The 27,872-nt window shown below is 43.4% G+C and overlaps 1 protein-coding gene across 1 annotated transcript in view; it reads right to left on the bottom strand.

Moving 5' to 3' along the window:
* Positions 1 to 27,872, bottom strand: part of LOC144752503 (uncharacterized) — a 66,070-nt gene that overhangs the window by 30,799 nt on the left and 7,399 nt on the right. The window contains exons 3-6 of the mRNA XM_078640412.1: positions 21,053 to 21,218; positions 18,339 to 18,503; positions 7,648 to 7,721; positions 4,802 to 4,947 (exon numbers count right to left, since the gene is read on the bottom strand). Coding sequence (XP_078496538.1) covers positions 4,802 to 4,947; positions 7,648 to 7,721; positions 18,339 to 18,503; positions 21,053 to 21,218 — 551 coding nt within the window. The remainder of the gene's footprint in view (positions 1 to 4,801; positions 4,948 to 7,647; positions 7,722 to 18,338; positions 18,504 to 21,052; positions 21,219 to 27,872) is intronic.

The raw sequence follows: 27,872 nt of genomic DNA, 5'->3' as shown, positions 1-27,872 counted from the left end.
AGTTGAAATGAAAATGCCTTTTATATATGTGTTTCTTTTAAAAACACATTAATAATAGGCGTTGTCATTTACAATGCCAATCACATAAACTCTTGCAAATGCGAGACCTATTGCATTGAAAATGCTTGTCTCTTTGGGCTGTGATGTGCAAACGAGCCGCACCTAATTACGTGGGACGGCTGCACGTGAGTGCTCAGAAAGCACTGTATGTCTGCACTGTTGATAATGACATTGTGAGTTTTAACAAAATGCCTGTTTTTATGTTCTTGATGTTGTATTGCTGGGGCAATTTTCTGTGACCATTACTGACATTATTATATTTTCAAAAGATACATCTTTAAATTGTTACTTTTATACGGTGGACTTTACCTGTTCAGTGGATATAAAAAGTGGATTAGTTCTGCTCTCCAGCTTTCATTTTAGTGACACCCACCACTTTAGAAGCATTTTGGAAATATTACAATTTCTGTCTAGTTTTTCTCTTTCTGGTGGTGATGTACGTACTATTCAGGAGTGCTGGTTGCATGACCATGCAGTGTCTGCACACCAATTGGCAGGAGGCTGTTTGCACCCATTTGCATCTCGACCGCACCTGGTGGCAGAAATCTAACCTTGTTCACAAACTGACCAACAAATAAGCTACTTTGCCTCCAAGCTGCTCTGAATTGCACTTCTGGGTAAGTGCTGTTCTAGGGGGTGGATCTTTGGATCTCTGATAATGGAGAATGGTGGTTTCTTCTTGTGTAGGTTCTGTCAGCTCTCATCGTTTATGACTTATCAGCGTGTGATAGACAAAACTGTTATCATATCTGCTAGCAGCAATGTGTGTTCACTTAACGTCTCTTCTAACAAGTACTTGTACTGTCTTCTGATGAACACACCTGCACTCTCTAAATATCATTTGGAGGCATGGGAGTGTATTATGAATGAATAAACCGTACCGGCTTTTTTTTTTAACAGAAACATGGTTATAACTAACCCTGGGCGTAGTTCGCGTAGTTGCACTTTGCACTACGTGAGATATGCATAGCGCTTTGCGAACTGCGTAGTGCGCTGTTCACCATGATTGCACAGTGCCGGATGCTTGTCCGCACTGTGCAATCATTGAAAACGGCATCTCACACAGTGCGAGCTGTAGTTTTCTGCCGCTTGAGTACATTTTTACTAGAGCGGCAGCTTTCTCAACGCGGACTGGTAGTTTCTCATCGCGAGCGGTCGCGAGCATATGCAACCACTCGCGATGAGAAACCTTACCTCCCCGCGTTGAGAATCTCGCCGTGAGGTTTATTTTCCTCGTTCGCGATCACCAACTTGATGTTGCTGATCGCGAACGAGGAAAAAGTCTCGCTGGGATGTCATTTTGCTCGCTCGCGCTCCCCAACTTAACATTGAGGACCGCAAGTGAGCAAAAAATGCCACCTACGCACTGTGCTACGTGCAATTCGCGTAGTGCGAAGTAGCACAAACTACACAAACTTCACGAGCGTAGCGTAGTTGGCTGCCCAGGGTTAGTTATAACAGGGTCTGCCACTAATATCTACAATGCAATTCCCTCCAATTTTCCTCACGATTCCCCATGATTGACAAGATTGGGTGCCGGGTGTCTATATAAATAAAGCAGACTACAAATATAAAATAGTTGACCCCTATAATTAATAACGCAGAGTGCCTCCTGTTTAACCTATCGATCCATCCCCAACTTTACTTTGCGGGTGCTCTAATTTATAGATGGCGGCTCGCAAATATCTTCAGTACAAAATTGACTGAACTTATGTCGCCTTAAGTTTTAAAGACAGCCAAGTTCATCCTCTATGGGGATCTTAACGTTCCTTTGGATTCAGCGCATGAACCTGCAGCAAAAGTCCTGATCCAAGGTCTAGCAATGCTGAGTCTTAATCAGACAGTGGCAGGCCCAACACACACTGCATGACACCTTTTGGACTCCGTTTTTACCAATTTGGAGGACTAAATGCGGGGGGAGGGGTCACTTCTACTCCGCATGTATGGTCAGATCATCTTCTGATCCCTTTGCATATCCCAGCCGTGAGAAGCAATACTCCTCTTGATGGGGTCATCCGTGGTCCAGAGTATCCACAGACAATTTTCAGCAATTATTTGAATAAGGTTGGCAGGGAAGCATGCGAGGAGGAGAATACTGCTGCACTCGCTTACCAGTTTTTAATGGTTGAATCAAAAGAAGGCTGAATATTATTGCACCTTTTGCACAATGTGTTAGTAAACACCACAAACCTTCTGCACCATGGGTTGAAAATGAACTCCAGAAACTAAATCTAATTGCAAAAGTTGGGAACACAAGTGGCACATTATTTATAATCAGACTAAGAAAGATATTTAGAAGATAGCGATCCAACAATAGCATAGGCTTATAACAGTGGTGCGTTTCACTTACCCAGCCAATTAAATCTCAGCTGCGAATAATGCAGGACGGGAAATTTTCAATACTATTGATAATTTCTTACCTCCTAAATCCATTTTCCAAAATATAATAACCTATCAAGGAGCTCTTCAATAGTCTATTGAGTTACTTTCTGAAGAAAATAACTAAAACTTATAAAAATATTCAGGGCTAATAATTTTTTATGTATATTGGCTACCTCTGTTTACTATGATCAGTGCCTTTGTTTTCAACACTATTTGTTAAGCAGACGATATACAAATCATCATCACTATCGATGATACATTGTGTATTCCTCAATCCAACTTCAAGAATTGTGTAAAAGAGGACACCTCTTGCATGCCCTCCAGCTACCTTCAATTCAATTCGTATGAAACCAAATTGCTTCTTATCGGGAAGCAGGTTTGTTGCTCACCCAGTGAGCGGTAGCCATTTGATTAAGGTGTGGCCCGCTTGCATGTTTCTGAAGTATAGAACCTGCATGTCATGGTGGACTAGTAACTCAAAGGTTAAGGACCACCTATTTCATGCCCTTGAAGATGCTAAAGAAGATCTTCAGAGATCTCCCTCATGAAATACGTAACACAGATCTCCATGGTCTCATAAAGTCCAGATTATTCTATGGAAATGCACTATATCTCGGCACTTCTGGGGTTGTACTGAATGGTCTTCAAATGATCCTAAATGCAGCGAAGAGACTTAGTCTCAATTTACATCGGAACGTACACATGTATAAACACTTTGGCTTTAGGTGTGGAAGAGAACTGTTTTCAAAGCACCCTCATTTTCCCACAAGCCTAATAACAGAATTAGCCCAAAGTATCTTCAGGGCAAGATACTCCTGTATCCTCCTCGGATTAATCTTCAATCATCCAATGCGCCCTTGCTGTCTATTTCGAGATTACTGAACAGCCGTAGGCATGCATTCTCTTAACTAACTCCTGAGCAATGGAATGCCCTGCCCCTAGAGATACACTGCAAGACAAACTTCTTGGTGTTCAAGAGCCACTTAAAACTTGGATGTTTCAGTGAGCCTTGTTGAGTTTCATGGCTACAGCATCTGTATTCTCTAGGCTTATGCCAGATGCTTTCAGCACCAGGACACCCTTGTTGGGTATTAGAGTGCCTCACAAATTGAAAAATAAATAAATTAGTGCATTTTTGGGTGTTTTGGAAGTTCAGACCTTCTAAACCCCAACCGGGTTTCATTTCAGGCCTAGTCAATCTATTAAGTGCGAGGAAAAGTTCATCAGCACTTTCAGAAGTCGCTGAAGGAAACTTACAGGAACATACAGGAATTACCATCCCTGAAGTCAGTGTTGTTGCTTCTTTGAAAATGTTTCACTTTGTTCCCTATTAAAAGATACGAGAAGTAGTCAATGCTTGCAAAATATCTAAGAATATCTAAGCCCCCCCAAAAAAGTGTACCCCTCCCCTTTGAAATAGAACCCGCTTTGAAAATGATTGTCTCTGCTCTCTACAAGGAATAATGGGTTAAAGTGCACACCTAGAAAATATTTAATAAAAAACAGATAGCAGTATCATATCAGACCTGTATAAAAGTGCCTCTGGCACTGAAACTGTCTAATGTTGCACCCCATATGAAGCAATAAGGCTGACTTTATCAAAAGCTTTGCAAAAACAATCTCAAACCCACAGTGAGCCCCATTAAAATAGGCTACAATATATTTCGAATTTTGCACACAAGAAAATCAATTGGAAGGATCCGACACAAATCAGAATTGAAGTGCACACAGGCTCAGACCTCACTATAAAGCCTAGTTTAAAACTATTTTTCAGTTAAAAAAAATGTATAAACCCATACACAAGGTAGATGAATACTCTTTATTACAGAATTTCTCTCCTGAAGGAATGGAAAGGGTGTTCCATGGTGAGCAACGGTTTGACCTAGGATAGGCCCTGTCCAAGTTTGGAGTGTTGTTGCTGTGGTCCCTTTGGTTGGTGAGGAAACTTGCCACATAATACAATAACTGACGTATAATTTGCAGATTTCAACAAAAATTTATTCTAACTTAAACAGATCAAAGGTTACTTTAAGAATCAATAAGTGATGCTGCACAGAAGCAAACCTTTTATAAAGGCTAACAGCTCATGTGATAATTGCTGTATTCAGCCATTGAACTGGTGCTAATAAGGAGAATCTTTTGCTAAGTGTTACTACTATGACAAACTGTGCAACAGTGTACCACATAATTTGCCTTTTCTTGCTGTATAATTTAGTTAGCCTTTTCGCATTATTTAAGCCTACATTGCTACATAATTCTAGTCGCACCAACTAAGCATAATCAGTATGCAGTATTTATGTAATTTTTATTTTTTGAACAATACATCTGTAGAATAATAAGAGACTGGTCATTAAATTACCTCATGAAGAGTATCAATGGACTCCAAGTTGGGCTGAAAGACCCCGGCTGAGAATTCACTGTCAAATGAAAGGCTTCCCGTCACATCATAGCTGTCATACCGCTCCTTAATGTCAAGAGTACTCGTTTTAGAAGGTGAATCTGTATCTGAAAGAAAATGCAACATAGTTATATCTGAGCTGTTTATTTAACAAAGGCCTTTTGGTCAAGAGTTTTTCATTAGCATCATTTTACCAAAAGCACATAGGTAGCATAGGTGAAGGCACATGCCTGTTGATCACTTGATTACATTACAGGAGGTGGTATCACATGGCATTTGACTTGATGACATCACATGATGCGACATCAAAAGAAGTGACTTCTCACAGCCATTTGACTTTAACAAAATCACTGGACGTGGATAAGAAAATAAAACTTTTGTATAAAAGTGATAAGTAACTTCAAAATCTCACAAAAAGCAAATGCAATACGATGGACCAATCTCAACAGAAAAAGAAAGCAACTGTATATGATAACTCTCCTAAAAACATAAACTTGTGGCAAAGTGGACAACCATTTTTGTTAAGACCACTCTACAGTGAAAAGGGCTTTGATAGTTTACTGACTGACAAGAAGCTACACAATAATTTTTCACTTTTATGGACAAGCTGGTCAGTGATGAATGACCAAGGTTTAATCTTGTTTTTGACTGCATGGCTCACCGGTTACAATGGAGATCCTTTGTAAGATGATCAGACACCTGCCTGCATCATGTTTAGAAAGACACAGGTTTTAGTGAACAGGAAGTGATGGCGCTCTAGCACTATTGACGTTTAATCAGTATTAAGTACAAAAGTAGGGATGGTGCTGTCAGGGAGGGGAGACCCTAAAACCCCTCAATAAGTGGAGTGCAAGACCACTCCAACGTCGGAGTCTATTCTTAAATCTTTTCTTTTTAATTGGTCATCAGGCATAGGTTACACACAGCCAGCCGACACGTGTTTCATTGTAGAAAAACAGTGTTCTACAACTCTTCATGGCTCAGTGGCTGAATCTAAAGATGGACGAGCCCAATTCCGGTGATAATTCCAACCCGGAAGGGTAACTAAACTCTTGGTAATCAAAGTAAGAAATGGCAGAGTATAAGCCTGTCGGCATATAAATTAGAATCGTGACTCTTTTGGAACTGGCATCACGATTCTAATTGATATGCCGACAGGCTTATACTCGGCCATTTCTTACTTTGATTACTAAGAGTTTAGTTACCCTTCCGGGTTGGAATTATCACCGGAATTGGGCTCTTCCATCTTTGGATTCAGCCACTGAGCCCTGAAGAGTTGTAGAACACTGTTTTTCTACAATGAAACAGGTGTCGGCTGGCTGTGTGTAACCCATGCCTGATGACCAATTAAAAGGAAAAGATTTAAGAATAGACTCCGACGTTGGATTGGTTCCTTAACTTCAGAACATTCATCTAAATTATGTGTTATTTTGATATGAGTGCGCAGGACTGTTGTTAATACCTGCCTGCATCATGTATGTTAAGAATTCTTTAAAGAACCTCTCTGATACATTTTCAAGTGTCAATTCTGTCAAGCATTCAGACTGTCAGTAAACCCTATTTGTTGATGCTGAGTTTGTCTCCCTGTTCTCCAGCACGTTTTCTTTTCTGGATATTCTCTATATGCTCCAATTTTACATGTTTTAGTAGTATGTCCATTTCAGAGGAACCTTAAATGTGGAGCAGTGACCAACTAAAACCTGGGGGCTAGCTGAGCCTTACATGTTATGGGCAATATCGCCACACCTAGTAGATGTTTAGAGGTAACATCCCATATAGAAACAGTGATATTTTAAGATAGGTATTACTTGACAAGGGGACCCCAATTATTAGAACCTGGGGTATTAGATAGATCATAAAAGGCTATTTGGTCCTAATAATGAAGAATTATCTTAAGAGAACAGCAATCTAATCAATGATCCTATGGTATACAGCATTATTCTAAACAAGTATGGGAAGGGACACATGTGAACATTGTATGGCAATTCATTTATTTACAATATTCATTTTATTATTACAAGCAGATTATAGATCCAGTGCTCACAAATAAGAGAAAAGGAACGTGATGTGGTGAGTGAAAGAGATTTTAAAAGCATACATCGCATTGACATCAAGAACAAAAATTATTATTTTTACAAGAAATAAAGGAGTTTGGTTGTAAAAGGGTCGACAGCATTTTGATCTCAATGATTTAGAGATATTCATAAGGACAGTTAGGTGAGCAAGTGGTATTCCAGGGACCCAGGGTTGCTTGGTAACTCCTGGTGGAGCGCGATGATGTGGGCTGTCGATGCCTAATTGAGGATGCGTCTTGCAATTATGTTGAGGGGCCACGAGTGTTCGGTCAAGGGCCTCAGAAGCCCTGGAAGCCTGTTTAGGGAGGAGGAGGGGAATCAAGCCCCCGTAGAACTAGTTCATAGTCGGTCATCGCTAAGTCGATGTGACGTGAAATGAATCGTGAAGTAGGTAGACCGGGAGACAGGCAGGAGCTTTGGAAGGGCTTCAGAAGCCCGTCTCCCGGTCTACGTACTTCACAATATTTTAAGATAGAACAGATGTCCTCTGTAGTGTTAGCAGAATCAGAGAAATGTAATTGCTGTTTGCGTCTACAGTCGCTGTTCTATCAATTATCTAACATGAATGGAAGGTGGTGCCCTGTGACAGAACAGTATGAAGGGGAAACCTTTTACCTTGTTCATATTGCGTCCATCTTATGGGGTCCACTTAAATCTTTGACATCTGCAATGCATAGATTTATCATCCCCAAAGTAAAAATAAATAAGAATGAGACGTGAAAGAATACATACCCTTGTGTGAAAATTGAAGGAACTCCTCATCAAATGTAAACCATCTGCGAGAATCACGTCTTTGGTCCACTTTCCTGCAAAAGGCCAACATGTTTCATAATGAAAATATTTCTAGGGATTAAACCAAAGCTCTATTGTTCAAACCTGATGGTGTATCTAATCACTGTAAATCTATAAGGTAGTGAGTGTGTAGAACATGTGCTCTTAATATGGACATCCTCATTATTGTTACAAAATATTGACTTTCCAAAGATACAGTTTTCTTTCCTCTATTGTTCTTTAAATGGTAAATTTGAGTTTTTGGGGTTATTTCTCATATATTACATGTGATACTTTTGAAAGAAAAATAAATATTAAGAGGTTTGGGTAATCCATACAGCTTTTTAGACAAGGGCGGTAACTTCTAGCACTGTTACGTTACTGCTAAAAACTAGTCAGAGTGAAACAGAAGACTACTGGCTTTTCTACCAAAATATCATATGAAATATATATTGATCTGCCAAATTATCATAGCATGACTATCGAGGCCCAAAATATTGTGAATATAATGTATGAGTATCCTATTCTTAACTCCATTTATATGTACCCAGACAATGTGTGTATATATATATATATATATATATATATATATATATATATATATATATATATATATATATATATATATATATATCTCCAAGGTATTTATATGTGGAGTTATGAAAGGTGAATATTTACTCATCTGTATAGACTTACTTTCCCAATATTTTAGTCCTTGGATATGTAGGTTGCAATATTTTGGCACACCGATATTTCCCACGCGATATTCTGACATGCAACCAACTATTGTGCCAGTGGCAACAGTGGTGGCCATGTGAGGGGGATAGAGAAAGAACGTGCAAATGGGCATGTGCTTGTAGGCTAATTTTTCTACTGTGACGTACTCTATGCTTCTGGGATCAATGGTGCCATTCCTATTACAATGTGAAGTGAAAAGTAAACTAAAAGTGGAATGGGCCTCAACATCATAATAGCTATTCTTATTGGATGGAACTCTAGAAATGTTCTCCATTTTTACCACAGCAATAGAAAATTGTCTTTGCTTGGGCACTTGGCTAGCCAACAATTACAATATCTTCTAGTATATCCAGATAGTCAGGCACTTATACTTAACTGTTCTTATTTTCAAAAGTGAACAGGGACTACCACCCCCTTTCCATTTTCTTTCACTATTAAATGTGCACACTGGAGATAAGCAAGTGCTTATAGCTTCTGCGCGGACAGTGTGTGCACCATCAGCTTTACTTCTTTATCCAATCCCACAATCCCTATAACTATGTTTTACAACATAGAACATTGATATCCTTTACTCTACATGTGATACTGAGACAGTTCTTGGGTAAAGACGTTTATCTCAAATTCACACGATTTTGGCACCTGGACAGACAGCCTTAGCTGTATCTTGCAAGCGCTCATGTAATCAATCAGGCTGTTGCATTTTATACATGTTTACACTGTGCCACTGACTTTACATTATGGTTTTGATGAAATGAGAAAGTAGAACCTTACCACACACAGTCAGTGCTGATCTGTCAGTAGAAAAAGCAGCTTATCCAATCCTGAAATAGGCTCACATTGGAGGTTCTAAGTCCTGCCAGCTTCTTTGGCCTAGGACCCTCAAACTAAAGGATGATTCTCTATGAGTAACTTTCTGCAGTGCCAGTCACACAGTGCAAGCCAGGTATCTTGATTTAGCCAATCCTTGTTTGCTATAATGATAGTAACTTTTTAAAAGACACTAAAGTGATGTTTTCATTTTCAGAGTCTGTAGATAGTACAGAGACCTCAACTCTCACTTATGCGAGTGAGACTCAGATTTGGGAGGGCTAGGTTGAGCTCTCACCGCTGGCTTAAATATCTCTCCAGGTAAAAAGTGATAGAACTTGAACACCAAATGCAACTCTTTTCCTAGCTCTGCTGTGTGCAGAGCAGCTCCTGGGTGCTAAAATGACTTCAGAAGGCCAATCCATTCTACACAACGCCTAAATTAAAGTCACAGGTGTTTTGGACACGCCATAATATTGCTCCATTCTTTTTGAAACTCATAGCCTATTTAAGAGAAGTTGTTCAATTATTTTTTTCATTTTATATTTATCTTTAGTTCTTTTTTAATTCTGTCAGCAGTCACTTCTCATGTTATCAATGTGGAAGTTTGTGTGATATCACTTCCAGTGAGGTCATCAGATTTGCTAATAATTCCCCACTCTCACGAATTCTCAATACGTGAAGGACCTCTGATGGTCACTCAAAAAATACTAGACATGTCTTTTGACGTTACCAAACTGGTGGAAGCTCACATCTCCTTATATTGGACATCAAACATTGGTACTCCATATTCTTAGAGATCATGCAGATAATATGGAGTCCTTTACTATTGGGAGCTGAGTTAAGCGATCCTTTGCTCTGTTGACCTGAAACCATTCTTGTTTCAGAGATGCTCTCATTCAACCAAATCCATACATCTGTATGTCTATGCAACTATTTTAAATCCAATATTTGAAATGAACACAGTAAAATATATTACACACACAGAAGAAAGGAGCATTGCACGGAAGGTCAATAAATGGGAAATGTGATTCTGAAAACGAGAGTAAAGTAAAAGATTCAGTTCTTGATCACACTGTCACCATGTACATGACACCCTCTTTCTGAAAATTTACTGACCATAGGCTATCGCTACAAACCATCCACATCCAACCCTCATTTTTCATTCATTCGACACACACCTGTAGCACTAGTTCATACACCTTCAACTGCTACTCAAGAGTTGCATTTTGTTTCATCAGTTCTCATCCAACGCATATCTCTTGTGCGTACCTGTGCATACTCAACCCAGTCCTCTTGTGATAACATTGCAGTTTTAACATTTCCCACTTGTGACATCTGTGGCCATCCAACCCATGTCTCTCATTGCGTATACTTCACGCGTGACATCAGTGACTGCTTAAGCTTTGTGGCATGCCTTATCGATAAGCATTTAACTCTTGACTTTTGTGAACCCAGTGCTAATGATGACTCAGTGTCACCCTCATTTATTTGTGCTTAATGAGATGTTAACCTGTGACACGCATAACAATTACTTGTATGTGTGTGCACATTATTCTACACTTAGATTTAGTGAAACAAGTGGTTTATATGTTTTATACTAACTATAGTTAGGATGTGCATCTTAAAATTGACATGAGTTGACAGAGGCCTTAGACGCCAAACTCCATTTTGAAAATGAAACTTTGTATTTCTGCTTGCTGTGCATAACTCTCTTTCCTTTCAAGGCACCAAAGTCACTGTGTTCTCATTAACTGTATTATTTTTGTTAGCTTAGTGTGTAAGGGTCATGTTGGTTGCAAATAATTGGTTTGATGATCAATCTCAGCACCTGCACAGGATCGGAGACAGAGAAGGGGTATTCTCCTTTGTGAGATATCTTGAATGCTGTGATGATTGAAGAATTTGGCAGTGCATTATCCGTGAGACAGAGGCCAACACTGAGCTCATCGGGGGTGTTACTTTTTGAGTGGTTCTTAGTTGGTGATAACCTATGCAATGTATCACTTAGAGGAAATGTCTTGTTTTTACTGTGTGAATTTGCCTCGAGTTAGTCAGACTTGTCCTGTCCTCCTTTACAGAGACACTAAGTAGCATCTGTCAGGGTATTAAATCCGGCTCCCCTCGGGACCCTGCACCTCCGCGGGTGTTGGGGTAGAGCCTCACGGTGCTGGAACCATATATTAGGCATGTGCTTCAGGTCTCATTTGCCTCCGGTACACTCCCGGATGACTGGAAAAAGCAGTTATTCTTCCCATTAAAAAGAAACCCAATATTAGTCTTGATGTACTCGAAAATTTAAGACCGATCTCACTACTACCGTACCTGGCAAAGTGGCGGAGAAAGTGGCCAATATTCAACTAATGGCACACATAGAGAAGAACAACCTTTTACATTCTTCTCAATCAGGCTTCCGATCGGGCTTCTCTACGGAGACGGCCCTTTTGAGAGCGACAGAGACCCTGCGTCAAGGGGCGGATTCCGGACACACCATGGCACTGATAATGCTGGACCTCAGTGCGGCGTTTGACACTGTAGCTCATTCAATCTTGCTACAGTGTCTGAACAAAGCAGGTGTCACTGAGTCCGCGCTATGTTGGCTGAAAGCATTTCTCACTGACCGTAGCTTCCAGGTCCAACGGGGATCTTTTAAATCTGCAGCTATAGAGTTAGAACAAGGGGTGCCTCAGGGCTCAGCCCTGAGCCCAAGTCTGTTTAATCTGTACATGGCCCCTTTGGCAGAAGTGGTGCAAGCGTATGGAGTGGAATTGGTCTCCTACGCCGACAACACCCAACTGCTGATTTCCCTGTCCCAAGCTCCTTCTACAGCGGCATCTAACTTCAAGGCCTGCATGCAGGCCTTGGCAGGATGGATGAATTCTCACTGTCTAAAGCTGAACGGCTCCAAGACGGAGGTAATGGTGATTGGAGGGAGCAACTTGAGCTGGACGGCGGACTGGTGGCCATCATGCCTGGGCCCCATGCCCATTCCCTGTAAGGAGGCAAAGAATCTGGGAATATGGGTTGACCCCAAACTATCGTATGAGGGCCATGTGCACCGACTAGTGGGAAAGTGTTTTGGGATACTAAAAACTCTCAACCACACCTTAGATTTACTCCCGCTAGAGGCCAGATGCACTATGACACAAGCACTGGTAACTTCCCGTATGGATTACGGAAATGTCCTGCTCTTAGGCACCACGGAAAAAAGCATGGGGCGTCTACAAGTCCTTCAAAATACAGCCGCCCGCCTGGTGCTGAGACTCCCTAAAAGAGCAGCCTCTAAACCTGCTCTTGCAGCGCTACACTGGCTTCCGGTCAGAAAGAGAGTGTTGTATAAGGCACTCCTAATATGCCACAGGATTCTATGGCACAAAGCACCATCATATCTTCAAGACCTGGTACACACTTATGAGCAAAACAGAGCGCCACGCTCAGCAGGAGCGGGCTTACTGAAGATTCCCCGCGTAAAAAGAGCAAAATTAGGAGGTCGCTCCTTCAGACTGGTAGCGGCTACCAGCTGGAATAGACTCCCGATTAGTCTCAGACAGGAAGGATCTGAAGTCAAATTTAGAAAACTCCTAAAAACACATCTGTACAATCCTTAATACACGGCTGGCCGAAGGAGCCTACCATTGTCAGCGTTAAGTCTCTATCTCCACAGTGCGGGGACACGCCGAGATGGCGTCACCAGGCGCTCTATAAACCTCTTTATTATTATTATTATTATTATTATTATTATTACAGGGGGTCATCTCTTTCCCCTCTCTCTAGACCAGATATTCCTTATATTTCTACTTTTAGACGTACTTTCTAGAGCAAGTACACTTCTCCTTTTCTTGATCGGAACCGTTTATTTGGTTCTATTTTCAATTTTCAATGTGCCCACCCCTGCTGCTTCTAAATTTCCCTACTTACCCTTGATCTTAGCTTTGCATTAGGTAGTTTCACTTCATGGGAACATAATTTATCTAACATTGCACATACTCTCTTTTAATAACTTGTTCTTGCATTTGTCATCTGTACCTGCCTGGATTATACTCACACATGCTGTATTCAGGTGATTATTGATTTGGGATTCATCTGATTCGATTTTGATTGTAACTTTACTAATTTGCTAATAAACCTTCATGGTTTGCAAACGTATTCCTCTCTGTCATTACTGTGGAGCAAAATCCACCTCACTCCTATTGAGAAGTTACGGAATTAGTGATTTCAGCCTCAGTTTGAGATACAGGCCCATCCTAGTCGTTCTATCAGAGTTCCAAGTTTGTCTGGTGCAAACACCATTCTTACATCTCACACTTTCACTACTCAATGTTCTTTCTTTCTTCTCATTTGTGCTCACTCAGTGCTTGTCTGTATATCATTAGGATGTCACATTTATATATTGCGACCACAATACTCTCACAATGCATTCCTCTTGTGACATCCCTGACACTTGCAGTGTGTGTCTTTTCCCTGCCACGGTGCGCCAGTCTATACTGTGGTCTACATTCATTTCATCCTTTGTCATGACCCTGCTCCTGATTTCTGCCACAAGCATTTCATACTAGGAACATTGAAAAAAAGCATAAGTAGCAATTAAGAACACATGTTAAATGTCATTAATGATATTACTGATATATGCAAAAAGGATCAGTGTTAATACATAAGTATATATGTGTAAAATTGCCTCTTGATGTCTTTGCTAAAATGGTGTAAAGTAAAGTTATGCTGAATACTAAAAAGTGCCTTGAGTGCCCAACAATGGATGTAGTGCCTCGTGGGTACATGATTCTTTATGTATCGTCTGATGAAATGCAACATTTCCTCTCCGTAGTGATATGATCTCAACCAGGAACGTGAATAAGGGACAGCAGTGGGTAAGAGCTGCTGTCCCTGACATGCCCTTTGATACTCAAGATACTACCCTTCCTAGCCCTGGTTTCAAGTATTATACAGACAGTGGCGGCTGATTCGGAACAGGGGTGGCGGGATGGGGGCAGGGGGCATGAAAAAGAAAAAATCCCACTTACCTCTGCTCACCGCCATCTGTCCTCTGCTGTCTCTCCTCCCGGAAGCAGGAAGCACACAGGCTCCACTAAGCCAATCACGACATTGCTGTCACCAGCATGACAGCAGTGTCGAGATTGGTCACAGCACCGTGGTTCGGCACTCAGACGGGGACTATGAGCCTGTGCCTGTTCTCCAACCAGACTGTGCATTACAGCCCGGCTGGTCAAACCGTCATGCGCACTTAAGTTCACATATTTCGTCCTCCCTCTGCTGGCTATGATGACAGCCAAGCCCCGCCCTGCTCCAAAACTGGATTCAACACGGAAGAATTAAATGATAATAACAATGCATTATCATTTTATTTTTCCTTTTTTTGACTGCTGTAAAGCAGTGGGGCGACGCTCCACCGCCTTAACGGAGGAGCTGCCGCTGCACAGGGAAGGCAGGAACATAAGTACAAGGGGGCTATAACAGCACTGTTTACCTTGAGTTGTGTCCATTCATTGCCCTTTACTTGCCCCTCAGCAATACATAGGACTCTGTTGACTGGCTAAGGGCTAGGCAAGTAAATTTGAAATTTAGCCACAAAATATAAATTTCACAACGTTTTTGGACTTCATGAGGATTCCAAAGTCTCTCGATTTTGCAATACTTAGCCCACAGGCAAAACTCCCCACCAAAAATTGTTTTTGTATGAGAACTCTTCTGCTAACCGTATTTCTTTTTCTGTAATTTCTTTCGAGCGAAGCATACATATGTATGGTGTTTTCTCCACAAATGAAACTTCATAACTGCCCCCAAACCTCACGATGTTTGTGATGGTTTGGACAAAAACTTCACACTCCTTAATGTGACGTGACTGGTCTGCATATTCCAGTGCTTTTCTTTAAATTTAGAGTGCTTAATTAAAAACTGAGGGTGCCAACAAACTATTAGAGATTAAGAAGTCTACAAGGCAGGTCTCTTCTTGTTTCACGCAGCTTGATGGATTGCATCCATTGTGACAAAATGCTTCATGTTTTGCAAGAAAGTACGCCCTTTGAGGTGGAGCCAAATGTGTGGTTTGCGAACACAATAGTTTGGAAATTCCCTCATTAGTCACACTTTCTCGGCTTCAATTTCCTGACTTCTATAAAGGACTCCTGATTTGCTCATAGTTCTGTTTGAAACCCACAATGCGGATCACCAATTCTCCACAATGGCCCATCCATTGTTTTCTTCATTGGATTGCATAACATGGCCGCCGCATGCCCTCTGCTACAGCTTCCTTTGTATATAATTTGCAATGACTACCAAGAAACCGGTTAGTGACGTTTTCCATGAGGCCAGATTTTGACCGACATGAGAAAAACTTGGCAACTGGACAAAGAAATTGATTGCAAAGCTTTGTTTTGCTTTTTCCACTTTCCTTGCCCTCAATAGTAATAGCTAAGCTTACGGCAAATTGTGCTATGCATGTATTTTTGAATCAGTGCAGGATCCAAGACAGATCTGAGACTCATAACCTTATTACGAGTATGGGGCAAAGTAGAAAATCTGGCACAAACTGTTTCTGTGCCTAATCTTTCAATTTGCGCCCATGATGGGATGGTCACAAAAACCGCTCACTCCCTTCCCTGCTTCTGTGGGCTGCCCTTGCAAAAAAAAAAACGTCCCCAGGCTGACAGTGTGAGGTGAAAAATAATAATAATTGCCATAGTGTACAGTAACTATAGAAGACACGCAGGCCTGCCCAGGAGCGCATATGTTTTAGTTATGCGTTATGGTTAATATCTACATTCTACTTATTGAGATCACGGATTAGAATACCATGCAGCAGGCAAGAAGGGAATGTGGGTAGCCGCCAGTCAACACAAGAAAAGCCTAGATCCCAGTTCCAACTCTGCAGGACAGTTTTCACTATTTTTATGTATCATTAATTTTTATGGTCCTTTCATTTTTATGCAACCTTTTTCCCAATTAATTTAATTTCTGATGGGTTTTTTCCGACAACTGGGGAACACCTTATCCGTTTTATGGAATTTTCAAACATTTTTTCTTTTTTTAAATTATAATTGTATTCAAACTTGATGTGGTTATTTAAGTTTTTTAACTGACTTCAAATGTTGGTCGTTTGTAACAGGTCATGCTTTTTTCCAAGGTTTGCTTTGCTGCTTAGGTCAAGCTACGAAGGGTGAACCAAAGTTACCCTTGTTGAAACCAGTTTATCTTTGTGAGACCCTTATGTTTGGGCAGTGTGATAGCTTCATCATAACTTATATCAAACCTCTGAATTATGAGTTAGGTGGCGCAAGTTCACCAGAATTGCTGGGGCCAGAATGACTGATTTTGGTTGCTAATTGCTCCCTTGAACCCAACCTCCCTGTTACAACGTATTCTACCCGGAATGGGGAATAACATGCATACCCAATATATGGGTATACATCTACATGCTGATCCCCATTCTATGTGAAATAACGGGCCTTTTTCCACTCAAATGTTTTCACATTGAGCCAGTGGGAAATGGGAGCCAGGGGACCGTTGTGAGTCAGGGGTGGGAGGGGGGGGCAGCCTCCAGGGTAGTGAAGGCTGCGGACAGATACAGGTTGGGGGAGGGATTTCCTTGCTCCTGTTTTCCATAGGAAAGTGTTAGGCGGTGGCCGGGATGTGCTTTCGCCCGTTGCCCCTGCCTGAACCACACTCAATTGTACGGATGGGACCTCTCAGGGAAACAGCGTTTACAACGCTGTCAACACAACGCGCTTCCATTACAACGTGGTCGTTACAACGAATGCGTTGTTTATACGCGATCCATTACATCGCAAGTCATAATGACGACTTGCTGTAGGGGGCGTGCAACACCTGGTAATGTGTTGGATTTGAAATCCAACACCTTCTCTGCTGTTGCGCAAACTGGAGTATGAATAGTAATTAATACCATTCCTAAATCCAGCGTGCCCCCTACTGTAAGTCGAAAGTTGAAACGACTTGCGATGTAATGGATCGCATAGACACAACGGATATGGAATGGAATGCGTAGTGAAAACATTCTTTGTAAAGGGCCATATTCGACCTCTCGTGGTCAGGCGGACCGGGATCCCACCCAGGGATAACACTACATGCTTGGTGATAGATGAGGGTGGCCCTCGTATATACTGCCCCATGCTGTGTTTTTTTTGTCCTGCATGGTGTACAGCTGCAGCCCTTAACTAATATGCGATGCCCCTACAATACCCTTACGTTTCAGTACTATGTACAATGGAATGGCTTGTGGTTCAGGACACCCTCTGCCACAAACATCTGTTTTTTGGTTGATTAGTGGGTCCTGCTGATCCTGTCCCCACACTAAAAATCCACCCAGAAGCACGTTGTGGTAACATAACAGCAAACCGGGACGATGATGAGTTTGGGGTAGGGGTGGGGGGCATGATTTTATATGTTTGTAATTTACACTGGTCACGGTTCACTAACCATAAATATGTCATACTTATGTTTCTTCACATTTTTACTATTTGCTCTGTGCCTGCCTTTTATTTATGCTATAATTTTCTCATGGCCCGAAGATTGATAAGTATATTGGGCCTTTCCTGACCACACGGTGGCATATGTCTGTATATGAAAATGCAATAAAGTTTATGATTAAATAAACAGCAACATTCGATTCTTGGTGACCCTTCTTTCACTATCACCTAGCTGTACCCCTTATGTGAATCAAGGCTGATCTGGGGATTGACCAATATAAAGACTAGCTTGTAATTGCACAGATCAGCTAAAACGGATGAAGTGGAATGGCCCCACACTCAGAGAGCAGAGACTCAAACATTCTTCTTGCCTTCTTGCAAACATTGACACCAACGTGTTACAAAGTAAATGTACCAGCTTTAGTTACCTTTAACAACAATGACCTAATATATTTGTATGTATGTTTCAGATAGCTCAATGGAATGATGCACCTGCTTCATAGATCAATCTAACCTAAAGTGCAAACACAGGGTGAGGCTGGAGAGGGCTAGTTTCTTCCTTGAATCCCCCAAGTTGGACAACATCAATGTGGTTGTGCTCCTTATTAATTGAACTACTTATAGACAACATTAATGCACAGAGGCTTTCCGCACATACTAAATACATACCAGGATACTTTCTTGTGTCGAAAGAAGAGGGCAGCCAAAATAAGGACAAGAAGAAGAAGCAGCGCTGCACCCAACACTCCAAACAGCACCCCGTAGAAGCCAGCACTTCTTTCATACAGCTCACACTGCTTTCCAGTATAGCTGTAATAGTCAAAAGTGTAGCACCTGCAAAACAAAAAATACTCTTTTAGTCAGCATCCAGAGATTAAATACAACAAATTACAACCAAAGCCCTTCTTCTTCACCAAATGTGCTCTACCCCCTTTTGAGAAGGTCAGGCCTACAGTTTCACTGCTCATGCTGTTACGGTTAATAAATGTTTTCAATGTCACGCTTCAAGAGTGACAGGTACTCGTGAGCTCGTGAGGTAGGTGGAACAGTGGGACAGAGCTGTGCAAAAGGAAGAAAGACGTCTCAATCTTTGTCTCGGAAGATAAGCAGATTAATTTAGAGTTGCCGTGGTGGAACTTCTGTCAGCCAGTGTGGCAAATAAATGCCCTGGCGACAGTGCTTAATTTGAGCTCATGGTTTCACGCACTCAGCGCCGGGACTTAATCATCAAGACCAACACTTGAGAACCAGTCAAGGACGCATTCAGTTTTTGGTAGGCGTGGCGAGATTAGGTGATTCGCCAAGAACCACAGGATGTTGAGCCAACACAGAGACTCAAACCTGGTTCCCCAGCTCCGAAGTCGGCAGCTGTGGCCAATTCACCACATCTACACCCTACTTTTAGGATTCCATGGTTCTGCTATAGGCAGCCCTAACAGGAGAAATGGGCTGGTGGAAGCTGTGTCATAACGACAGCTCTGGTACTTACTTTTTTTTTTTTACAAATTAATCACTGCCTTGCGAGGGTTAGAAGAAGCCTGTATTCATTGTGCTTCATGCAGTCAGCCTTTGTTGTAATATGTGGGAAATCAACAATAAAAACCGACCCACTAAACCATAAAACAGGCACACATTCAGCCAGAAAAGTAGCCCACAAACTGACCAGGCCTTCTAACACTGCCAGATTGCCCTTTAGCCAGACCCTGTTCATCGCCCTAGTGGCTAAGGATTCTCAACAATAACAGGACCACTTTGGCGGTGAAAACCATAGCGGGAATTCTCTCAATGTCCATGGCAGATGTTGGAATTTCTTCCACCAACTGTGGGCACTGACAGCGTACCCTGAAAGTGGGGCTCAATTTGATGAAAGTTGGCCTCTCTTTGTATGGTGATATTTCATGGTTATTTGACTGCCAGTATTGGTGGCAGAAAAAGTGATCCTAGACGTGGCAGCGCTTGGCAGTCACCTCGGGTGGAGTTGGCACCTCATCCTCGCAAACCTGATGGCGGAGCGAAAAGAGGCTCCGCTGGCAGCAGGTCTGCCATCATAGAAACTCTAAGTGGAGTTCAACTTCCAGAGGTACAGGAAGAGATCACATAATTTTTGGCAGCTGCCCCTTTACCATCCTCTTCTAAACCAATCTTATGGTCTGCTACACTTGAGGAAGATACAACAGCACTCTCAGCCAGTTCAAGAGATTGGGAACAGGAGGGATGGGCTACAGGTCACATATGGTGCCTGGCCTCAGCCTCTGTTCTCCTTCCCTAACTAGGATTGCACCCATTTTCTGGGCAAACATTTTCAGAGCAGACAAATAATCCCGTTCCAGGGAGGGTTATGATAGTGTCACACGTCATGCAAGCCTCTCTGTGATGAACCAACCCGAGGATGCGGTAATGCTTTATCTGACTAGCAGAGCAATTCCAGCCTCCTGTGTAGTGAAGGCCTCTCACTGGCAGGTACGGCCCCTTGCGACTCGCAAATTTGGGATGTACAACAGTTTCTCAGACACTGTTTACAAATTGCATACCTCATTAATATTAATGAGGCAGGCGCAATTTGCGACCCCATTAGGAACGGCTGGCACTCACAGGGATGGTGGCCTGCTGGGGTCAGCAGACCACCATGTCTGTGACTGCTTTTAAATAAAGCAGTTATTTTTTTTTTAATGTAGCTTGTTTTCCTGGATGCATTTTAAAAACGGAAAAATGTAACTTTCCAGTTTAATTTTTTAAGGGCAGGTAGTGGTCCCTGGGACCACTGTCTGCCCTTAAAAAATATTTTATGACCCATTCACAAAGGGGAAGGGGTCCCCTCGGGACCCCTTCCCGTTTGCGAATGGTTTTACCACCTACTTGAAGTCGGTGGTAAATTGCAAGTGTTTCGCGACCGCAATTACGGTTGCAAAACATTCATACATACAAATGCGAGTCGCTATTAGGAAGGGACGCTCGAGTCGCTATTAGGAAGGGACGCTCTTGGCACGCCCCTTCCTAATAGCGAGTTGCAAACCTCATTTTGCGAATCAGTAAAATTTACCGATTCCCAAAATGAGGTTTGTATATGGCCATGCCCTAAATTGCGGTCTCACGCGGGCTGATTGCCCGCAATTTAGGGCCGTACATCTGGCCCTTAGAGAGGTTTATTCTTACAAATAACGGATGAAAAGATCTAAGCGCGCAGTTTCTCAACGTGGGCACCCTAAACTGTAATACTAGTAAACGATGGTGGAAACGGCATTCAATACAGGGTTGGAAATAAATCTGTACCAAATGTTAGGTCTGTTACTCTTCAGACCAGGCTAGAAAACGTATCGGTTTGTGTGCATTGGCCACAGACGTGCTTAGCCAGGCTGATTCTACGGAGGTTTTACGCGTCTTACTCGCAGACGGGTCCATTCTCTCGGTTGTGGCAGTCGCCTCTGTATGTACAGTAACTCGGGTGCTGGTAGCAGGGTCCAATACAGTAACAGCTTTGATTGTTGCAGGTGACCTTGTAGTCGGCAAAGTTGAAATTACAAGTCATGTATTTCTGGATGTCAGAAACATCTGGAAGAAACAAATGAATAAAATACATTTAAATGATATTTATGCATTAACTTTCAAGTGTCAGAGCACTCCACAATAAAACAAATTGCACTCAAGGAGGGTGTCTGGCGTACATTTAACTGAGCAGGAGCAATACAGTTAGAGAAAAAATCATGCAAGGAAAAGTGTTTAACAAATGAGTGATGGGAGTATAAAAATACAGGGGAAGGAGACAATTTTGTAACAGGTACTTTATAGGAAAGAATCAAGTACTTTAATTTCAGTGCGAGGATGACAGATGTTAACTTCTTTAGATACAAGTTAAAGAGCAGAGGGGTATATTTACAATCCCCTATCACCAGAGGAACGTCACTTTTTCCGATGTTATAGTGGCAATAGGGGCTTCGCCTTAATCACTAAACGTGGCTTATCGCCGCCTTGTGACTAAGGCACCCTTTGACGCTACACTTAGAGAGCAGCTAAGGCTTATCCAGGAGGGTGTAAAGCAGTTGCGAGTACCACTATAGTCGGTCAGTAAGCTTTGCACACAAGAAACAACCACATCAGTTGAGTAGAAAAATATTTTATATTTATTACTACACACTAGACACTAACTTGGTATATCTCCTACCCGGAGATATCAAGTACACACAAAGAATACTTTAAAAAAAGAGATACGTAGTATAAAAAAACACACCAGGCCCAACCCGATATACTATTATAGTGGGATGCGAGGTGAGTACCAAAATGGGACTAGTAATCAAGGTTTGGAGGACCCCAGGGGAAGCAAGGAACCACCCAAGGTGAGAAGCCAGGGACCCCAAAGTGCTTGGGTGCAGTGTGGTAACACCGGGTCAGACTTCCATAGGACTACACAGGGTAAGTTACGGTTGGAAATTTAGAGTTCTAGGACCATTCCCAAAAGACCTGATGGAACCACTTGGATCAAGGAAGGTTGGAGAGTCACTTGCAAAAAACACAGTTGATGGACGGAATGTAGAACAATGTCATACATTCACCCCAGTACAAGGATCTGGGCCTAAATCCATCGTTTTTTTTGCTCTCCACACCACCCTGGGTTAGACACTGGCTATATGCAAATCAGCTCTGACCCTGTGCCTCATGGGAACAGTCCAGCCCGAACTGCCAAGCCATGTCTTTCCTGTACTGGAATCAAGGGATGTATGACGTTACAACGCATACTTTTACTCCGCATACCATTACAACGCGGTATTTACAACGAATACCGTTACAACGCATAGCGCTTTGGGGTGCTGGATAGTGGTAAGTATAATTTACTATTCTAACTCCAGTCCCCGTGGACCCTAGGGAAGGTGTTGGATAGTAAATTAAACTTACCTCTTATCCTAGAGCGCCCCCCAGCGCAATGCGTTGTAATGTCATGCGTTGTAATGCCCGCGTTGTAATGGTAGTGCGGAGTAAAAGTTGCGTCGTAACGGGTGTATACCGGAATCAAGCATCCAAGGACCGGTTTCTGGCTATCAGCCGTCTTCAGCCAGGATCGCTTGACTCCAGTGGTGTGGAGAGCATGGGACTCCCGTCTGAGCATATTGGAGAGTCACCCCACCCGTGGATACCCGGAAGATTCTGATACCTGCACCAGGGAGTCCGAGGCTTAGGGGTGAAGTGGTGTCGGAAACCTATGTAGACGCCATTGAGGATTGTGGAAGTACAGAAGCTACAGCGTCTTGTGAACTAGGCCGGTGGAACCAGGACAAATAATCCAGACGAGAAGATCCTGAAAGCAGAGGGGACAGGGTCCAAACCACCCGGAAGTGACCAGGAAGCACAGGAGCACAATACCAGCCCTGGTTGAAGGTTCTTGGTGTAGCAAGAAGCAGAAGAAACAGCAGATGTGGAGACCAGGTGACATTGCAGGAGCCCAGGAGCCTTTCACGAGCTGTCCCACACTAGTCGTCGAGTGCAGGAAGGTCAGTAGCCAGCAAAGCAAAAGCAAACAATGGTTCACATGAAAAGATGCTTGGTTGCTGACCAGCGAGGTCTGAGGGACTAACCCTGTCAGAGTAAGTCAGGACCGGCCCACAGCACGATGGAGAGCCAGCAGGAATTTGGTGCACCCCCTCGAGGACCCTCTGGCAGCAGGCACATGAGGTCACAAGGAAGCCCCAGCAGCACAAAGAAGACAAAGGCCCCAGATGGAGGCAGCATGACATGCTTGGCACTGAACAGTGGCATGGTCTGAGGGACTAAACCACTCAGGGTAAGTCAGGAGCGACCCACAGCACGATGGAGAGCCAGCAGGAATTGGTGGACCCCCTCGACGACCCTCTGGCAGCAGGCACAGGAGGTCACAAGGAAGCCCCAGCAGCACACAGGAGACAAAGGACCTCGATGGAGGCAGCATGACATGCTTGGCACTGGACAGTACCGGAGGCAGGTGCTACTTGAAGCTTGAACATCTTCTGTGAAGAGAGCCAACAAGCCTTGGTAACGACAAACAAACACAGTGCACAGGGAAGCCGTCCCTGTTGGCTGGAGAGAAATTACAGTCTCCCCACTTGCAGAACTTTGAACTGGGCAAAACTGGTTTATGCATGGAGGGAACCATTTGTGCCCTTCAATGCAGCCTGGTGTCGCTTGGAAGTGCCCCCACCCTACTTAATTATAAAGGAGAGGTGGTCATACCTCTCCTTAGCAGGAAATACTTTGTTCAGCTTCCCATGCCCGATTGAAGCTCATTAGCAGGGGGCAGAACACTGTAATGGGTCAGCAGCAGCACGGTCTGGCAGTCAGACCCTGTAAGGCTACACAGGTAGGTATTGGGGGTCCTCTAAGGAGCCCTCAAGTACATAGTATAATGCAACACTGGAATAGGTGAAGTTGCATGTTTCCAACATGTTTGATACCAAACATGACCAGGTTCAGGGCAGCCAATATGTAGTTAGACATCTCAACTTGCCAGTGTCCACAACATGTCTGATGATGGCTGTCCCGCACTTACAAAGCCCAGAAAAAGGAGTCCAGGGTTTGTAAAGGTACCTCTGCTCGTGCAGGGGTGCACACTCTTGGAACCATGCCCCCTGCCCTTGGATTGAAGGGCCTACCTTAGGGGTGACTTATTGGTTAGAAGGGCAGGGACCGGGATTTAAGGGAAACCTTATATCCAAAATGAAAGGTGCAAGAACCCTTTCACGCAGACTGCAATGGCAGCTCTGCAGACACAGTTTGTATGAGCCCCTGTGGGTGGCATAATACATGCTGCAGCCCATAGGAGACCCCTGGTGTATATAGTACCATATACTAGGGACTTATAATGGTACTCCAGTATGCCAATTGTGGGGTGTACAAAGTACTTACCAGAGAATTGAGAGGAGGGAGCACTGCCACTCGGGTCCTGATTAGCAGGATCCCAGTGAACTACAGTCTAAACACACTGACACCAGGCAAAAAGTGGGGTTATCTATGCCAGAAAGATCCTACTTTCCTGCTATCATTTGGTTCGAAGCCTCTAAGTGCAGTTTCTTTTGTGTACAGTGCATAAGCTAACCAGTTATTAGGTACATTCAGGGTTCTATTTCTTGGTGTTAATGTTGCCAGGGTATCTGCAGTGATTAGTATGGTGGTACTGCAATGGCTGACCATTTTGCGGGATTCAGATGTTGTCATATTTACTGAGAGAAATTCATTTATTGATTTTTCCCCAGCATTTAAGTAGTGATCCTTTTGAATGATCTTTATAAACAACTTCCTCTGAGTACGTTGTCTTTCACATGGCTTTGCTGGGACACTATATCAAATCATATCACAAAATGGTCAGACCATTCAACCCATACAGGCTTGTGTCCGGTGAAAATTGGCTTAGCAGAAATTATTAAAACCATGATTTTGTCTTTTTTGTGGGTAGGAAGGAAGCATAGTTTTTCGAGATTGTTATTCTGGAGGAGTAGTAGCTGAACTTCAACATACATATTGTTTCTTATAGAGACTGCTAGTCACAAATTCCTCACCTTTTGAATATTCCCCAGGTGTCAGACTGGATCATGAAACAGTTTTGTTGTACTTCATCTCACCAGAAGGTGGTGCCGTACTGCTTCCCCCTGAGCTGTTCGGCTCCAGAAATGACATTATTATTATTATTATTATTATTATTATTATTAAATCGGTTTTGTACAGCGCACGGTTACCCTGGAGCATCCCAGCGCTTTGCCAGACAGAGTATTAGTACAAACAGAGGGGAGAAGGAGATTTAACAGAAAAGAAGGGTTTTCAACTGTTTTCGAAAACGCAAAATACAAGGTTCCGCGCGTAGACCTAGGGGCAGGGCATTCCAGAGGGCAGCGACATTGACGGAGAATCTCCTTCCTCCTGATCGGGCCTTTTTTACTCTGGGGACGCTGATCAGGTGTTGCTGGTCCGAGCGTAAGCTTCTGCAGGCTTTATATGGGACCACCATCTTTTGCAGGGCTGGGGGACCTTTGCCTTGCAAAATTTTGTGCGCAAGGCAGAGGGATTTGAATTTCACCCTTTCCCGTATGGGCAACCAATGTAGCGCCCTCAGAGTAGGTTTGGCCGAGCGAGACATAGGGATGTCATATAGCAGTCGTGCGGCCGCGTTCTGAACTTGTTGGAGTCTGTTCAGGGTGGCCTCAGGGGCCCCAAGGTAGATCGCGTTGCTAAAGTCCAGTCTGGACATGATCAGACCCTGTATTAGAAGTTTCCGGGATAGAGGGGGAATCAGGGGCAGTATTTTGCGTACCGATCGGAGGAGGCCAAAACAGAGACCAGCTAGTTTAAAGGCCTGGGTCCCAAAGGAAAGGTCTTGTTCCAACCAAATGCCCAGGCTCTTGATCTCAGCCTTGGGTTCGGGAGGAGATCCTAAACAACTAGGCCAGGCCGAACAGGGAAGAGAGGGAGATTTAGGACCCAACAGCATTATCTCCGTTTTAGACCCATTCAGTTTCAATGCTGAGTCCCCCATCCAAGAATGGATTTTTGAAAGGCACGCATGAAGTGTCTGAGAGTTCTCCGTGGATTGGGAAAGGGCGAACACCAGTTGGGTGTCGTCGGCGTAGCTCACGATCTTGATGTCAAAAGAAGCCACCACACCCTCCAGCGGGGCCATGTACACGTTAAATAGTGTGGGGCTCAGGGATGAGCCCTGAGGCACACCACAGTGGAGGTGGGTGGATGCTGATCGTGAGCCTCCTTCCCAAACCTGGGAGGATCTTTCGCTGAGGAATGACCTGAGCCAATTCAGCGCAGTCCCCCTCACTCCGGCATCTGACAGTCGCTGGAGTAACACTCGATGGTTGACAGTGTCAAATGCTGCACTGAGGTCCAGGAGGATCACTGCCACTGATCCTCCTGAATCCAAAATGCAGCGTGCCTCCTCAGTGACTGCCAGCAAGGCGGTGTCAGTGCCTTGGCCAGGACGGAAACCTGTTTGGGAGCTTTTTAGCACCCCGTTGGACTCAAGGAAGTTGGACAGTTGATGGTTGACCAATTTTTTCGTGATTTTGCTGAGTCCCGGAAGGAGCGAAATGGGTCTATAATTACCCATATCTGAGGGGTCCAGGCTCGGTTTTTTTAAGAGAGCTTTCACTATTGCACTCTTCCAGTTGGGAGGAACAATACCCGCGCCTAATGAGGCATTGATAACTTCAGTGACAGGCTCCACAACGGAAGGGGCGATCATTTTCAAAATTCTCATTGGGACGATATCCCGGGGAGAGCCATTCTTAATAGAAAGGAGGACTTTAAGGGATTCATCTTGAGTAATGGGGCCAAAAGATTCCAAGATCTTCTGGGGCAGGCTCTCATTCTCCAGAGGCTCAGGTCCTATCTTGGGTTGAGGTAGGGAGCTCAAAATTTTTTCAATTTTCGAGTGGAAGTACTTTGCCAGATTGTTGCATTTATCTTCTAAGTTCTCCGAGGGGGCAGAAGGTGTGGGAACCCTCAGAAGTTCTTTAACCACCAAGAACGTTTCTCTTGCGGAGTTTGAGGCATTACTAATTTTCTCCTCAAAGAACTGAGTTTTGGCTAGCTGGATAGAGAGCTTATAGCTTCTTATCGCTGAACGGTATTCCGTCTTACTAGCGACTTCCCAATTTTTTCTCCAGGAACGCTCTAGTTTTTTACATGCCCTCCGCATCACCCTCAATTCGGGTGTATACCAAGGGGCAGTGTGTAGTCTTTTCTCCTTTTTTCCTGCCGCTCTCCTAGGGAGGACTGCATCTAGGGTGTTCGATATCCACTTACGGAGATCTGCTTCTGCTAGGACAGGGTCCTGTGAAAGCAGTGGGCGTGAGGCTACAAGGCTTCGTGAAAATTTTTCAACAGATAGCCTGGCCCAAGGTATTTCAGGTGCATCCACATTGGAGGGAGGGGAATTCTTAGTTTCAATTTCCCAGGTGAAAGGGATCAAAAAGTGGTCCGTCCATGGCAAGGGGATGGGAGGGGCTGCTTTCATGGTGGAGATATTTGCGAAGATAGAATCTAACAAGTGGCCCTTGTTGTGAGTGGGCTGTTGACATTCGGCCCTATAAAGGCAACATTCCTGCGCATTGACATCAGTTCCTTTCTTTCTGCCCCTCTAGAAGCAGATCCAGAGTTTCTTTCACCTCTCAGAGACTGCTTTTTGCCAGCTATTTGTTCAAATATAAGGGATGTCACCTCCTAAGGTGACATGTTTTA

The sequence above is a fragment of the Lissotriton helveticus genome, chromosome 5_1, assembly GCF_964261635.1.
Source record: "Lissotriton helveticus chromosome 5_1, aLisHel1.1, whole genome shotgun sequence".
NCBI classification, from domain to species: domain Eukaryota; kingdom Metazoa; phylum Chordata; class Amphibia; order Caudata; family Salamandridae; genus Lissotriton; species Lissotriton helveticus.
Note: the sequence above shows the minus strand (reverse complement) of the source record. Positions and strands in the feature narration are given on the sequence as shown.